Consider the following 17677-nt stretch of genomic DNA (forward strand, 5'->3'; position numbering starts at 1 on the left):
CAGAGAGTGGACATCGTTTAGTAACATGGATTATTAAGTCTCATTGATATTAGGACGTAGCTGCTGGACTGTTCTTTTTATCGCCATCGAATCATGGAACAAAGAGGATGCAAAGCCTGGAGGGAGCGAAAGCGGTCGTTTGCCTTCATGGTCGTTTTGAATATTCTGTTTAGCGTAGCTTCTGCACAGATCAGATATTCAATATCTGAGGAGGTTTCAGATGAAACCGTCGTCGGCAATATAGCCAAGGATTTGGGGCTAGACAAGAGTGCACTCAAAGAGAGAGGATACCGCATTGTAACCGGCTCAACTGAACCCCTGTTTCAGGTTAACCAAAATGATGGTATCTTGTATGTGAAAAGAAGAATAGACAGGGAGGAGGTGTGCGACCGGAGCAGCTCGTGTTTGATCAATTTAAAAACAGTGCTGGAAAACCCGCTGGAGATCCACTATGTGGTGGTGGAAATACTGGATATAAATGATCACTCGCCTGTTTTTCCAGAGAAAGAGAAAAGACTTGACATTTCTGAGTCGGCCTTACCGGGAGCAAGATTTCAATTACAAGCTGCACGTGACCCCGATGTAGGCCAACTATCCATTCAGCAATATAAACTCAGCAATAACGAATATTTTAGGTTAGACGTGAAGGATAGAGGCGAAGACCGTAAAGTACCATTTTTAGTTCTGCAGAAGCAGTTGGACAGAGAAACCGCCGGGAAACACAAGCTACGTCTAACAGCTATCGATGGAGGAAAACCGGCGAAGTCTGGCGCTATAGAAATAATTGTTGATGTACTTGATGTTAATGACAACTCCCCTGTGTTCACCAAAGAGGTGTTCTCTGCCACACTCAAAGAAAACGTTGCCGTTGGCACTGTAGTGATTCAGGTTAATGCAACAGATATGGACCAGGGTGCAAATGGGGAAATAATATATTCATTTGGTAAAGAGGTTGATTCAAAGTTAATGAATATATTTAGTATAGACGAAAACACTGGTGAAATTCAGGTGACCGGTCAGATAGATTTCGAGAAAAGTAAAAGTTATGAAATTGACATTCAGGCGTCTGATAAGGGACCCGCCCCTCTCACAACTGACAAAAGTGTTATAATAACAGTGATTGATGTTAATGATAATGCCCCTGAGATAGAGGTGACATCATTTTCTAGCTCTATCAAGGAGGATTCAAAGATAGGAACAACCGTGGCCCTGATAAGTGTTAGTGATTTAGACTCTGGAATTAATGGTAAAGTAATTTGCACAATCAACAAAAATGTGCCGTTTACTTTATCTCCAGCATTACAAGAAAACATGTACGCTGTTGTAACCCGGTCTCACTTAGATAGGGAAATTGTTTCAAAATTTGATATCACAATTATTGCGAAAGACACAGGTAACCCGTCATTTTCAACTGAAAAGACCATAAGCGTCGTAGTATCGGACGTTAATGACAACAGACCAGAATTTTTATTAAGCCCCTATACATTTTATATCACTGAGAATAACAGTCCGGGAGCCTCAATATTTTCAGTAAAAGCCTCCGATCGTGATGAAAGTGACAATGCTCTCATTGCATATCATATGTTGAGAGAAGCAAGCAATGATAATAAATTGGCCTCATTTTTAAATATTAACTCTGAAAATGGAGATATTATGGCGCTTAAAAGTTTTGACTTTGAGACTCTGAAGACGTTCCAGTTCCAAGTTGTTGCCACAGATTCTGGGACTCCGCCTCTAAGCAGCAACGTCACAGTGAACGTGTTCATTCTGGATCAGAACGACAACGCTCCAGTCATCCTGTATCCAGTCAGCTCTAACGGTTCTGCTGAAGGTGTGGAGGAGATTCCCCGCAATGTGAACGCAGGACACTTGGTGACTAAAGTCAGAGCCTATGACGCTGATATAGGATATAACGGCTGGTTACTGTTTTCACTGCAGGAAGTTACTGACCACAGTCTCTTTGGTTTGGACCGCTATACAGGACAGATCAGAACACTTCGCTCATTCACAGAGACAGACGAGGCTGAGCATAAACTGCTCATACTGGTGAAAGACAATGGGAACGTTTCACTCTCAGCAACAGCTACTGTCATTGTCAAAGTTGTGGAGCCCAAAGAGGCTTTTGCAGCTTCTGATGTTAAAAGTGCAGCAAAAGAAGATGAGGGGAATGATGTGACTTTTTACCTGATGATAACTTTGGGCTCAGTTTCAGTACTTTTTCTCATCAGTATCATCGTGCTGATTGCAATGCAGTGCTCTAAAACCACAGACTATACTTCTAAATACCTACAAGAGCCTAATTATGACGGGACACTGTGTCACAGCATCCAGTACCGATCTGGAGACAAACGCTACATGTTAGTTGGACCCAGAATGAGTATAGGATCTACTATAGCCCCAGGCAGCCATGCCAATACACTGGTGCTCCCTGACAGGAGGAGTGCATCTGGAGAGGTAAGACGTAATTAATATAATGTAAACTTTGAGGTAACTAACTGCATTGTTTGGTTATGCCTCCCATGGTTATTATTTTGCATTCAATGGCACTGGCTGTGTTGGCTTCCCGTTGCAATAATGGACTCATGTCATTTTAGGAATTATTTGTCGCTAAATATAAAAGATGAGAATTAATGCTCACTTGAATAATAACACTTTACACTAATGAGCCTTGTAGTTTTTTAAATTTTGAAGTGGTGTTTTGTGGTTGTTCTATTTGTCTTGCATGTCCTACATTAGCATGGTAATTTAAAATTGCGCAGGAGCAATTGAAAGCTGAATATTGTCCAAACACACGAGATGAAAGGGTTACTTTTACCATGCTGTTGCATTGCAAGTACAATATGAATAGTGTGGAAAAACCTGCTTAAGGGGACTTGGCACTTTTATAAAACTGAAAAGATGTTTTAAGGGATACATTTTACAGCAACACAGTGAGCGCTGTCCATGGTGCTGACAATATGTGGCTTCGTTTTCTAGCACAATAACTTCATCACACTGTCTATATTCACAAGATGATCAACAAGACGTAGGCTACTTGGTTTTTTACTATTTTTAAAGGAGGTTTTGTGGTCAATGGTTCACATACTTTTCCTTCTTATCTTTAAACATAAACTGGACTTTCTTTACTCAGAGGCTATGGCTAAAACCCAACTGTCGATGACCAAATGTGCTGTACATCGTTACAATTTCTGCAGTGAGAAATAATTTCGCATGGTGTCAGTGTAATGTAAAAAGACAACATGAGCTCATCGTCATTGCTTTTTGGTTCCACCTCCGGATGGCATTCTCTCTTTGGTACTGGCAGGAACGTTTCTGGCTTATTTTCTGTTTGGTCATTTTCCCGCAATCTTTGCGAATAGGCTATGCATAGTGAGTGAATATTTGAATATAAGAAAGTGTTGGATTCTGCCTTGCAACGTAGTAAGTGTCCGCGTGATGGATTACTGATGATATCGGGTCTAACCATGGAACAAAGAAGATGCGAGCCACGACCGGCGCGAGGATTTTTGGTCGGCTGCGTGGTCGCTGTGCTTTTGTGGAGCGTGGCCTTGGCGCAAATAAGATATTCCATCTCCGAGGAAGTTAACGAAGGAACTGTGGTTGGAAATATAGCAAAGGATTTGGGATTGGAAAAAAACGCTCTCAAGGACAGGAAGTATCGCATTGTTTCTAGTAACGTGGACCCCCTTTTCCATGTAAATCAAAACGACGGCATCTTGTATGTGAGCCGAAAGATTGACAGAGAGGAGGTGTGCACACAGACCAGTGCGTGTTTAATCAATCTAAAAACAGTGTTAGAAAATCCACTGGAGGTCCATTATGTTGAAGTGGAAGTGCTTGATATAAATGACCATTCTCCCACGTTTCCGGAGAAGGACACAAAGTTGGAGATTTCAGAGTCTGTGTTGCCCGGAGCTCGATTTCAGCTATCAGCCTCACGGGATGCAGACAGTGGTCAATTTTCCGTGCAGCAGTATAAACTCAGCCCAAACGAACACTTCCGCTTGGAGGTTAGGGATAAGGGAGAAGATGGTAAAATACCAATATTAGTTGTACAAAAATCTTTAGATAGGGAAGCCACAGGAAGCTACTCATTGCTACTGACGGCAGTGGATGGAGGTAAACCTCCGAAATCCGGCAGCATGAATATTTTAGTAAATGTTTTGGATATAAATGACAATGCACCCGTTTTCTCCTCAGAAGTGTATTCTGTAATGATCGATGAAAACGTCCCGGTAGGTACAACAGTCATACAAGTTAATGCAACTGATTTAGATGACGGTACAAACGGAGATGTGGTTTACTCATTCAGCAAAAGCATGAATAAAAATATGTTAAAATTATTTAATATTGATCCGTCAACAGGTGAAATATCTGTGAGAAATGTACTAGATTATGAGGAGAAGGACAGATATGAAATCGAAATAGAAGCATCTGATAAAGGTTTCGCTCCTCTAAGAACAGAAAAAAGTGTCATTATCAAGATACGTGACATAAATGATAATGCACCGGAGATTGAAATTACCTCATTTTCAAGCTCCATCCCTGAAGATTCCAGACCTGGAACTACAGTTGCCCTTATCAGTGTAAATGACTTGGACTCTGGTGTTAATGGAAAAGTAATTTGCTCCATAGCTGAGGATGTTCCATTTGCTTTATCGCCATCCGTACGAGACAAAATGTATTCATTAGTCACCAAATCCCCTCTGGACAGAGAGAAACAGTCACAATATGACCTGACCATAACTGCTACAGATGCTGGGAAACCATCATTGTCATCTGAAAAGAAAATACATGTTGTGGTGTCAGATGTGAATGACAACAGACCAGAGTTTTCACTGAGTCCATACACGTTCTATGTCAGTGAAGCTAATGAGCCAGGTACTTCTGTGTTTTCAGTTAAAGCTTATGATCATGATGAAAACGACAATGCACGTATTTCCTATCATATTTTCAGAAACATTAGCAATGATAACAAATTGACTTCATTTCTCAACATAAATAGTGAAAATGGGGACATTTTGGCCCTTAAAAGTTTTGACTTTGAGACTCTGAAAACGTTCCGGTTCCAAGTTGTTGCCACAGATTCTGGGACTCCACCTCTAAGCAGCAACGTCACAGTGAACGTGTTCATTCTGGATCAGAACGACAACGCTCCAGTCATCCTGTATCCAGTCAGCTCTAACGGTTCTGCTGAAGGTGTGGAGGAGATTCCCCGCAATGTGAACGCAGGACACTTGGTGACTAAAGTCAGAGCCTATGACGCTGATATAGGATATAACGGCTGGTTACTGTTTTCACTGCAGGAAGTTACTGACCACAGTCTCTTTGGTTTGGACCGCTATACAGGACAGATCAGAACACTTCGCTCATTCACAGAGACAGACGAGGCTGAGCATAAACTGCTCATTCTGGTGAAAGACAATGGGAACGTTTCACTCTCAGCAACAGCTACTGTGATTGTCAAAGTTGTGGAGCCCAAAGAGGCTTTTGCAGCTTCTGATGTTAAAAGTGCAGCAAAAGAAGATGAGGGGAATGATGTGACTTTTTACCTGATGATAACTTTGGGCTCAGTTTCAGTACTTTTTCTCATCAGTATCATCGTGCTGATTGCAATGCAGTGCTCTAAAACCACAGACTATACTTCTAAATACCTACAAGAGCCTAATTATGACGGGACACTGTGTCACAGCATCCAGTACAGATCTGGAGACAAACGCTACATGTTAGTTGGACCCAGAATGAGTATAGGATCTACTATAGCCCCAGGCAGCCATGCCAATACACTGGTGCTACCTGACAGGAGGAGGGCATCCGGAGAGGTAAGGCATTGCAAATGAAGCTACTGCATTTGTATGGATGTTGTGCAATGTTTTCTGTCATATTGATGACAAGGCATTTTCTTTTATAGTAAGCAAACTTGAACTAGTAGGATCTTTGTATGAGCAATTTATATATATTTGCAAGGTTTATAAGTTTAGTTAATTCATATATCTGAGTTAATTCACAAAATATACAATGTTTACAAAGTTATTTACATGTTTAAATATTATCATCAGTATATTTAAAACAGTTACAATAATTGGTTGAATCTACCACTGTGGTTTTCCTCACATTTACCTTGGACTAAGTCATCTTGGCTTCTGGTCCAGGGAGTAACATGTGAGTGGGTAACGGGAAGTGTTGTTGTGAAGTTGATAAAGTGGAAAGAATTTTAAATTGTGGCTTACGAAAGTTATCTGTCTTCATCTTGCTGTCTCTTCTTATTAAGAGTGATCTATCCACCACACATTGAACCCTCACGTTGCATATTTATCTAGATATCGCTTAGGTTTGTCAGTAGTTTGAAAGCCCCAATCATTATCCTGCACTTTCTTCTAAAACACTTGACTGTGTGCAATACTGTAGTCCCACTCTGTACTAGTCACACAACACTCAGATAATGGCAACCAATAATGAAAGCCTTTCCAAAAAAGTATGGTCAAAATATTGTAGTGTTAAGCTTTAAAATGGATAAATAATAGTATCCTCAAACGAAGTGGGGCAGAAGTCAAGTTAGTAGCGATACCTCTCCAAGGTGCTGAACGCGAAGTCTGTGAATTACCCGTATATGTTCAGTAATTGTAAACAATGGCTCACACCACTCGCCGACTTTATCTCCATTATAATTAATTCAATTTGATGGTATTATATTGATAATATTGTCTCTTATGTACAATTGTCTGGTCATTTTGAGAAACTTTGCTCAACAGGTTTTGTACCGACAGTTAGTAGCCAAACTATACATGTACATTCAGGTGACTATATTAAGTCAATTAAGAGATACAAAATAAATACAATACCATGCAGGGAATATGGCTTCTGATCTTATGCAGTAAGAATTTGTATCGCACGGTGTCAGTGTAATAGAAAAACAGCGCATTACAGGAGCTTGTCATAGTGGCATTTTGGTTCCGCCTCTTTATAGTTCTCAAATCGACACGGTCGCAGTCGTTTCTCAGCTTACTGCTGCCTTTGGAAATACTCTATGTTCCCTCATGTCTGTCGTTGTAGAAGATGAATGATTATTTTGAAATAGGATGGCTTGGATTTTGTTATTATAACGCAGTTTTTACTTTTGTGACGGACTATTGATGATATCGGGTTTAACCATGGAACAAAGAATACACGAGAGACGAAGGGCGCGAGGATTTTTGGTCGGATGCGTGGTCTTTGTGCTTTTGTGGAGCGTTGCCTCGGCGCAAATACGATATTCCATCTCAGAGGAAGTTAACGAAGGAACTGTGGTTGGAAATGTTGCAAAGGATTTGGGATTGGATAAAAGCACACTGAGAGACAGGAAGTATCGGATTGCCTCTATTAATGCGGACCCCCTTTTTCATGTAAATCAAAACGACGGCATCCTGTATGTGAGCCGAAAGATTGACAGGGAAGAGGTGTGCGCACAGACCAGTGCGTGTTTGATCAATCTTAAAACTGTGCTAGAAAATCCACTGGAGGTCCATTATGTAGGAGTGGAAGTGTTGGATATAAATGACCATTCTCCCATGTTCCCAGAGCATGAGAAAGCGTTGGAGATTTCAGAGTCTGTGTTACCTGGAGTACGTATTCCACTACCACCCGCACGAGATCCAGATGGCGGCCCGTTCTCTGTTCAGCACTATAAACTCAGCCCAAACGACCACTTTCGTTTGGAAGTTAAGGATAAGGGGGAAGATGGTAAAATACCAATATTGGTTGTGCAGAAATCTTTGGATAGGGAGGCAGCGAGAAGCCATTCATTAGTGCTGACCGCACTGGATGGAGGTAAACCTCCGAAATCTGGCGAAATTAATATATTAGCCAATGTTTTGGATATTAATGATAACGCGCCTGTTTTCTCTAAAGATATTTATTCTGTGATGATCGATGAAAACGTTCCATTAGGCACAACAGTCATACAAGTTAATGCAACTGATTTAGATGAGGGTTCAAACGGAGATGTAGTTTACTCATTTAGCAGTTTTGTGAATCGTAGGTTAATAAACATTTTTGATATTAATCCATCGACAGGTGAAATAATCGTGAAAGGTTTAATAGACTATGAGGAGAAGGACAGATACGAAATTGAAATTCAAGCAGCAGATAAAGGTTTCGCTCCTCTAGCGACACAAAAAAGCGTCATTATCAAGATAGGTGACGTTAATGATAATGCACCTGTGATTGAAGTTACCTCTTTTTCAAGCTCCATCCCTGAAGATTCCAGACCTGGAACTACAGTTGCCCTAATCAGTGTAAATGACTTGGACTCTGGTCTCAATGGAAAAGTAATTTGCTCCATAGGTGAGGGTGTTCCATTCACTTTATCACCTTCTGTACAAGACAAAATGTTTTCATTAGTCACCAAATCCCCTCTGGACAGAGAGAAACAGTCCCAATATGACCTGACAATAACTGCAAAAGATGCTGGTCAACCATCATTATCATCTGAAAAGACAATACATGTTGTGGTGTCAGATGTGAATGACAACAGACCAGAGTTTTTACTGAGTCCCTATACTTTCTATGTCACCGAGGGCAACATCCCAGGAGCCTCAGTGTTTTCTGTTAAAGCTTCTGACCGTGATGAAAATGACAATGCTCTAATTTCGTATCATATTTTTAGAAATACAAGTACTGATAACAAATTGACTTCATTTCTCAACATAAATAGTGAGAGTGGAGATATCTTGGCTCTCAAAAGTTTTGACTTTGAAACTCTGAAAACGTTCCACTTCCAAGTAGTTGCCACAGATTCTGGGACTCCGCCTCTAAGCAGCAACGTCACAGTGAACGTGTTCATTCTGGATCAGAACGACAACGCTCCAGTCATCCTGTATCCAGTCAGCTCTAACGGTTCTGCTGAAGGTGTGGAGGAGATTCCCCGCAATGTGAACGCAGGACACTTGGTGACTAAAGTCAGAGCCTATGACGCTGATATAGGATATAACGGCTGGTTACTGTTTTCACTGCAGGAAGTTACTGACCACAGTCTCTTTGGTTTGGACCGCTATACAGGACAGATCAGAACACTTCGCTCATTCACAGAGACAGACGAGGCTGAGCATAAACTGCTCATACTGGTGAAAGACAATGGGAACGTTTCACTCTCAGCAACAGCTACTGTGATTGTCAAAGTTGTGGAGCCCAAAGAAGCTTTTGCAGCTTCTGATGTTAAAAGTGCAGCAAAAGAAGATGAGGGGAATGATGTGACTTTTTACCTGATGATAACTTTGGGCTCAGTTTCAGTACTTTTTCTCATCAGTATCATCGTGCTGATTGCAATGCAGTGCTCTAAAACCACAGACTATACTTCTAAATACCTACAAGAGCCTAATTATGACGGGACACTGTGTCACAGCATCCAGTACAGATCTGGAGACAAACGCTACATGTTAGTTGGACCCAGAATGAGTATAGGATCTACTATAGCCCCAGGCAGCCATGCTAATACACTGGTGCTACCTGACAGGAGGAGTGCATCTGGAGAGGTAAGGCTGTGTTTGCCCTAGTATTTTTATGGAAGTTGTGCAATTTCTGTTGTCGAATAATTGACGAAAGATTTTCTTTTAAAATATGTAAACCTGGACTAAAATGACATAATCACTGTGACATCATTTTGTATCACTTAGATGTTTCACTAGTCTGAAGAGCCCAATCATTATACTGGCATGTGTTCTAAACATACTAGATTTAACAAACTATTACTCTGTCTACCTCTCTCTTGGACCATTCAAACATGCTTGAGGGTTTGCTACTTTGTTTGTTTTTGACAATTGTGTGAAAAAAAACTGCTGTGACCGACTATTGGGTTGACATTGCTTGGGCAAACTTTGATAATGTAACGTGACTCAAGAAACTAGCTGATTTCAGATGTGCACTCCATTCGCACTCTTTTTACCACAGGACACTCAGCAATAGACCCCACACAATGAAATCTCTGCTTACATGCATGATCAAGGTGACAGCTTGGGTAAAACAAAGAAGAAAATACTGTTAACAGATAAACGTCAAAGGGGAAGATAGCATTATAAACGAAGTTGGACAGAAGTAAAATTAGTGCTGATCCCTGTCCATGGTGCTGAACAAAAGTAGCTATGTGTTCAGCTATTGTAAACAATATATCAAACCACTCACTAACGTTATCTCTATTTTAATTCATTCAACTCGATCGTGTTCGTGAATATATCCTCACGTGCCATGTATCATTTTCTTGACATTTGGAGAAGCTTTGCTCTATGTATTTGTTGAAAGGAGCCTTTTGCTGACAGTCAGTAGCCACACTTGAAATGTTGTTCTCATTCACGTGTCTATTTTGGAAATATTTAGAGATAAGAAAATAAACACAATGTACCGTCAGCATTTGTGCTACTAGCGTTTGATGGTATGTAGTGAGGATTTATATCGCACGGTGTCAGTGTAGTAGAAAAATTACGCATTACACGAGCTTGTTAACTTGGCATTTTGGTTCCGCCTCTTTATAGTTCTCAACTCGACATTGTCGCAGTCGCTTCTCAGCTTATTGCTGGCTTTGGAAATATTCAATTTGCCCTAATGTTTGTCGTCGTAGGAAGTGGTTAACTGATTTTTACATGGAAGAGTTGGATTCAACAATTATAAGGCAGTGTTTGGCTTTTGTGACGGATAACTGAGGATATCGGGTTTAATCATGGAACAAAGAAGACACGAGAGACGATGGGCACGAGGATATTTGGTCGGCTGCATGGTCGTTGTGCTTTTGTGGAGCGTTGCCTCGGCGCAAATACGATATTCCATCTCCGAGGAAGTTAACGAAGGAACTGTGGTTGGAAATATAGCAAAAGATCTGGGATTGGATAAAAGCACCCTGAAAGACAGGAAGTATCGGATTGTTACTAGTCATGCGGATCCTATTTTCCATGTAAATCAGAATGATGGCATTTTGTACGTGAGCCGAAAGATTGACAGAGAGGAGGTGTGCACGCAGAGCATTACGTGTTTAATCAATCTAAAAACCGTGCTAGAAAATCCCCTGGAGGTCCAATATGTTGAAGTGGAGGTGCTGGATGTAAATGACCATTCTCCCACGTTCCCAGAGGATGAGAAAGCGTTGGAGATGTCGGAGTCTGTGTTACCTGGAGTACGTATTCCACTTAACCCCGCACGAGATCCAGATGGCGGCCCGTTCTCTGTTCAGCACTATAAACTCAGCCCAAACGACCACTTTCGTTTGGAAGTTAAAGATAAAGGCAAAGATGGTAAAATCCCAATATTAGTTGTCCAGAAATCCTTAGATAGGGAGGCAGCGGAAAGCCATTCATTAGTGCTGACAGCGCTAGATGGAGGTAAACCTCCGAAATCTGGCGAAATGAAAATTATAGTAAATGTTTTAGATATTAATGATAACGCGCCTGTTTTCTCTCAAGATATTTATTCTGTGATGCTCGATGAAAATGCTCCAGTAGGCACAACAGTCATACAAGTTAATGCAACTGATTTAGACGACGGTCCAAATGGAGCTGTTGTTTATTCTTTTAGCAATATTGTGAATCGTAGGGTATTAAATTGTTTTGATATTAATCCAACAACAGGTGAAATCACTGTGAGAGGTTTAATTAATTATGAGGAAAATGACATTTATGAAATTGAAATTCAAGCATCAGATAAAGGTCTGGCTCCACTTGCGACACAAAAAAGTGTCATTATCAAGATAGTTGACGTTAATGATAATGCCCCTGAGATTGAAGTTACCTCTTTTTCAAGCTCCATCCCTGAAGATTCCAGACCTGGAACTACAGTTGCCCTAATCAGTGTAAATGACTTGGACTCTGGTCTCAATGGAAAAGTAATTTGCTCCATCGGTGGGGAGGATGTTCCATTTGCTTTATCACCGTCTTTACAAGACAAAATGTTTTCATTAGTCACCAAATCTCCTCTGGACAGAGAGAAACAGTCACAATATGACCTGACCATAACTGCAAAAGATGCTGGTCAACCATCATTGTCATCTGAAAAGACATTTCATGTTGTGGTGTCAGATGTGAATGACAACAGACCAGAGTTTTTACTGAGTCCCTATACTTTCTATGTCACTGAAGGCAACGCTCCAGGAGCCTCAGTGTTTTCTGTTAAAGCTTTTGATCGTGATGAAAACGACAATGCACTGATATCCTATCATATTCTCAGAGATGGAAATGATGTGAATAAGTTAAGTTCCTTTCTCAACATAAATAGTGAAACTGGAGATATCTTGGCCCTAAAAAGTTTTGACTTTGAGACTCTGAAAACGTTCCAGTTCCAAGTTGTTGCCACAGATTCTGGGACTCCGCCTCTAAGCAGCAACGTCACAGTGAACGTGTTCATTCTGGATCAGAACGACAACGCTCCAGTCATCCTGTATCCAGTCAGCTCTAACGGTTCTGCTGAAGGTGTGGAGGAGATTCCCCGCAATGTGAACGCAGGACACTTGGTGACTAAAGTCAGAGCCTATGACGCTGATATAGGATATAACGGCTGGTTACTGTTTTCACTGCAGGAAGTTACTGACCACAGTCTCTTTGGTTTGGACCGCTATACAGGACAGATCAGAACACTTCGCTCATTCACAGAGACAGACGAGGCTGAGCATAAACTGCTCATACTGGTGAAAGACAATGGGAACGTTTCACTCTCAGCAACAGCTACTGTGATTGTCAAAGTTGTGGAGCCCAAAGAGGCTTTTGCAGCTTCTGATGTTAAAAGTGCAGCAAAAGAAGATGAGGGGAATGATGTGACTTTTTACCTGATGATAACTTTGGGCTCAGTTTCAATACTTTTTCTCATCAGTATCATCGTGCTGATTGCAATGCAGTGCTCTAAAACCACAGACTATACTTCTAAATACCTACAAGAGCCTAATTATGACGGGACACTGTGTCACAGCATCCAGTACAGATCTGGAGACAAACGCTACATGTTAGTTGGACCCAGAATGAGTATAGGATCTACTATAGCCCCAGGCAGCCACGCCAATACACTGGTGCTCCCTGACAGGAGGAGGGCATCTGGGGAGGTGAGTAAATAAAGATACCATTATTTAAAGTAAATTCTGGTACGAACACTTGCAATGGATGAGATACACATCCTAATGATTTAAGTTTTGCCTGAAGTATTGAATGAACCATGCTCAAACAAAATTGACCATTGACATAGAATTAATCACTGAAGGAATTGAGGAAGTGCTGTGTTGTTGTGATACTTTTGAATTAGGTTGGTAGTTTACAGGTTGTTGTATGGCTCTAAGCCCACCCCTCGGCCCAGAGTGTTAACTATATTAGTAAATAATGAATTGGACTGTATATGTTGTCTTTGTTCCTTAATGCTGCATTGTTTCTCCAAACTTTGAAATGAATATCATCCCAAGAAATGATTCAACCTCATGAAAATAGGTTTCAGTACCTTTTCTCAATATGTCATTCAATTACTCGAATTCAGGCTCCCTTAACTAAGTCAACATAAAAGCAAGAAAAAAAGAGAGATAAACACAATTGATGAGAGCAATGTGAGACCTAAATAGAAACAGAAAAAGTGCAAGGAAAAACAGAATAGTGGACAATTTAAATACATATTCTTACATATTCAAATGAGCTTTTCGAACCATAAACAGATGGAACCTTTTGGACAGGTTAAACCATAAACAAAGTAAGAACAAAGATAAACAGATGCTAACTGTAGTAACTGACATAGGGCTCAGCTCAGCAGTCTAGTACCACATACAACATTTCTAAATATCTACAAGAGACTAATAATCGTTGGACACAGTGTCACAGCATCCAGCAAAGATTTGGAAACAAACCCCACATTTTAGTTGGACCCTCGATTGACTAATTGATCTACTGTAGTCCCAGGAAGCAATGCAAATACTCTTGTGATCCCTGACAGGGGTCAGCCACCTGGAGAGGCAAGACAAATTAGTATTAACTTAATTTCATTGTTCTGTTTAATTATAAGTTATGTAGTAGTTTCACAGCAATCTGTAAATACACATGTACACATGTTGGCATCAATATTCATGAAAATATCACTTATTACTTACATTTCTAAAGTCAAATTTCATCATAATACTTATTTGCATTCCTGTATTACTGGCAAATCCATTGTGGTGACATTTGGGAACCAATGACACAGTTTAATTCAAAGTAGAACAATTTGAACATTTCTGGTGTTTAAAAAAGCAGCATATATATCTTCTCTAACTAACAGCATGTACATTTGTTGTTTTTATCTCCTTGCTGGGTGGATGTAGATGAACAGACCATCTTAAACATCACTTCCTATTATGTTGAAGTATGCAGTTGTAAGGTCACAACGTATGGTCTGTTATCTATGGAGACGCAAGTGCAATAAGAAGTGTCGCTGTCCGTGGTGCTGAAAGTTTTTCTTTTTTCAGCACAAACATTTCTCTTGAAATGTCACAGAAATAAGGTCATCGTAGTAACTTTGATTGTTGAAAACAATGCATTTGTGAAGAAGGAACAACATTCAACTCGAATCCATAACTCCTTTTGAAAAAAGCCAACATCTTCTTAGTATAGACTGTTTGTCTCCTTTGTCTAGTGTTTCTGTTCGAACGTTTACATTGACAGTATGTTTGGTGAAATAGTGCTGCAATAACGTTCTGGATCGCATGGTGTCAGTAAAATGGTAAATTGTGTCTAATTTCGTCATGCATTTTGGGTCCAGCCCTGTATTTTGACAGTATGCGTAACGGGCTTGAACACGCAACTAGCTCTTCACATACCAGGGCTGTCTTAGCGATAGATGAGCAGTTTGCTTCATATTATGGCCGACTTGTATTATTTGACCATACAATTATAGACTGGATTATTATGTGTTCCCCTTTGTACATAATGGAACAACGGGGACGCCGGACGTGGATGGAGCGATGGATATGCGTCGCCTTCATGGTGGCGTTGTTAACGTTTCGGGGCGAAGCCTCAGCTCAGATCAGATATTCCATCTCCGAAGAGGTGAAAGAAGGAAGTGTTGTTGGAAACATTGCAAAAGACTTGGGGATTGATAAGGCTACGCTGAAAGACAGAGAGTATCGCATTGTTGGCAGTTCAACGGAACCCCTTTTTCGTTTGAACATGGACGACGGTCTCCTGTACGTCAGCAGGAAAATGGACAGGGAAGAGATTTGTGAACGGAGCAACGCATGTATAATCAACCTTAAAACCGTGCTAGAAAACCCGCTGGAAATTCATTATGTGGCCATAGAGGTGCTGGATGTAAACGACCATTCCCCCGTTTTTCCAGAGAAAGAGAAACGACTGGAAATATCTGAGTCGGCTTCAACGGGAGCAAGGTTCCAGCTACAGCCTGCACGTGACCCCGATGGTGGCCAGTTTACTGTTCAGCAGTATAGACTAAGCCACAATGAACACTTTCGTTTGGAAATTAAGGAAAGAGGGGAAGACCGTAAGATGCCCTTTCTGATTTTACAGAAGCAGTTAGACAGAGAGGCTATGGGAGTGCACAGGCTTCTGCTTACAGCTATTGATGGCGGGAAGCCGGCGAGGTCAGGAACAATAGAAATACTAATTAAGGTGCTTGATGTTAATGACAATTCACCAGTTTTTACAAAGGAAGTATATTCTGCTGTTTTAAAGGAAAACGCGACCCCTGGTGCGTTAGTTATTCAGGTAAATGCGACTGATTTGGATGAAGGCGCAAACAGTGAAATTGTTTACTCATTTGGTAAAGAAGTTGATATAAATTTGCAAAAGCTATTCAACATAGACCCACTGACGGGCAAAATTACAGTGACAGGAATAATTGATTTTGAAGAAAATGAAAGTTATGAAATTGATATACAAGCCTCTGATAAGGGCACTGTTCCTCTTTCCACAGACAAAACTGTGGTGATAAAGGTAATCGACCTTAATGACAATCCTCCAGAGATTGAAATAACATCATTTTCCAAATCAGTTGCCGAAAATTCTAGAATTGGAACAACAGTAGCTTTGATCAGCGTCAATGATTTGGATTCAGGCATACATGGGAAGGTGTCTTGCTTTATACGGGAGGACGTTCCTTTCGCTATATCTCCATCTTTGCAAGATAATATGTACGCCATAGTGACCAATTCCAAACTGGATAGAGAAGAAAAGTATTTTTATGAACTTACAATTGTTGCAAAGGACACTGGTGAGCCATCACTGTCATCTGAGAAGACGATAAGTGTGGTTGTTTCGGACGTGAATGATAACAAACCACAGTTTTCACTGAGCCCCTATACGTTTTACATTAGTGAAAATAATGACTTAGTATCACCTCTATTTTCACTTAGGGCATCTGACCTTGATGATGGGGATAATGCGCATATTTTATATCATATTCCAAGGGACAGCAGCGGAGATAATATTGGTCTATTCTTAAATATAAACTCGGAAAGTGGCGATATTATGGCGCTAAAAAGTTTTGACTTTGAGACTCTGAAGACGTTCCAGTTCCAAGTTGTTGCCACAGATTCTGGGACTCCGCCTCTAAGCAGCAACGTCACAGTGAACGTGTTCATTCTGGATCAGAACGACAACGCTCCAGTCATCCTGTATCCAGTCAGCTCTAACGGTTCTGCTGAAGGTGTGGAGGAGATTCCCCGCAATGTGAACGCAGGACACTTGGTGACTAAAGTCAGAGCCTATGACGCTGATATAGGATATAACGGCTGGTTACTGTTTTCACTGCAGGAAGTTACTGACCACAGTCTCTTTGGTTTGGACCGCTATACAGGACAGATCAGAACACTTCGCTCATTCACAGAGACAGACGAGGCTGAGCATAAACTGCTCATACTGGTGAAAGACAATGGGAACGTTTCACTCTCAGCAACAGCTACTGTGATTGTCAAAGTTGTGGAGCCCAAAGAGGCTTTTGCAGCTTCTGATGTTAAAAGTGCAGCAAAAGAAGATGAGGGGAATGATGTGACTTTTTACCTGATGATAACTTTGGGCTCAGTTGCAGTACTTTTTCTCATCAGTATCATCGTGCTGATTGCAATGCAGTGCTCTAAAACCACAGACTATACTTCTAAATACCTACAAGAGCCTAATTATGATGGGACACTGTGTCACAGCATCCAGTACAGATCTGGAGACAAACGCTACATGTTAGTTGGACCCAGAATGAGTATAGGATCTACTATAGCCCCAGGCAGCCATGCCAATACACTGGTGCTACCTGACAGGAGGAGGGCATCTGGAGAGGTAAGGCTGTGTTTGCCCTAGCAGTTTTATGGAAGTTGTGCAATTTCTGTTGTCGAATAATTGACGAAAGATTTTCTTTTAAAATAGGTAAACCTGGACTAAAATGACATAATCACTGTGACATCATTTTGTATCACTTAGATGTTTCACTAGTCTGAAGAGCCCAATCATTATACTGACATGTGTTCTAAAAATACTAGATTTAACAAACTATTACTCTGTCTACCTCTCTCTTGTACCATTCAAACATGCTTGAGGGTTTGCTACTTTGTTTGTTTTTGACAATTGTGTGAAAAAAAAACTGCTGTGACCGACTATTGGGTTGACATTGCTTGGGCAAACTTTGATAAGGTAACGTGACTCAAGAAACTAGCTGATTTCAGATGTGCACTCCATTCGCACTCTTTATACCACGACACTCAGCAATAGACAAC

General features: G+C 40.8%; 4 protein-coding genes across 4 annotated transcripts in view; all 4 read left to right on the forward strand.

Annotated features, from left to right (window-relative positions):
• Positions 1-17677, forward strand: part of LOC307256491 (protocadherin alpha-C2-like) — a gene marked incomplete at its 5' end in the record, with an annotated part of 199325 nt that overhangs the window by 47416 nt on the left and 134232 nt on the right. The window lies entirely within an intron of this gene.
• LOC307256566 (protocadherin alpha-8-like) lies at positions 94-9530 on the forward strand (the record flags this gene model as incomplete). The annotated part of the gene is made up of 2 exons (XM_080035593.1): positions 94-342; positions 7398-9530. The coding sequence occupies 2 exons, from the start codon at positions 94-96 to the stop codon at positions 9528-9530; spliced, it is 2382 nt and encodes a 793-aa protein (XP_079891719.1).
• On the forward strand, positions 3465-5840 carry LOC307256567 (protocadherin alpha-3-like; the record flags this gene model as incomplete). The annotated part of the gene is made up of 1 exon (XM_080035594.1): positions 3465-5840. The coding sequence occupies one exon, from the start codon at positions 3465-3467 to the stop codon at positions 5838-5840; it is 2376 nt and encodes a 791-aa protein (XP_079891720.1).
• On the forward strand, positions 10688-17264 carry LOC307256568 (uncharacterized protein; the record flags this gene model as incomplete). The annotated part of the gene is made up of 3 exons (XM_080035595.1): positions 10688-13048; positions 14593-14620; positions 14719-17264. 3 exons carry the CDS (start codon positions 10688-10690, stop codon positions 17262-17264), a joined length of 4935 nt encoding a protein of 1644 aa, XP_079891721.1.

This window comes from Ammodytes marinus (assembly GCF_949987685.1).
Source record: "Ammodytes marinus genome assembly, chromosome: 10".
Classification (NCBI taxonomy): domain Eukaryota; kingdom Metazoa; phylum Chordata; class Actinopteri; order Uranoscopiformes; family Ammodytidae; genus Ammodytes; species Ammodytes marinus.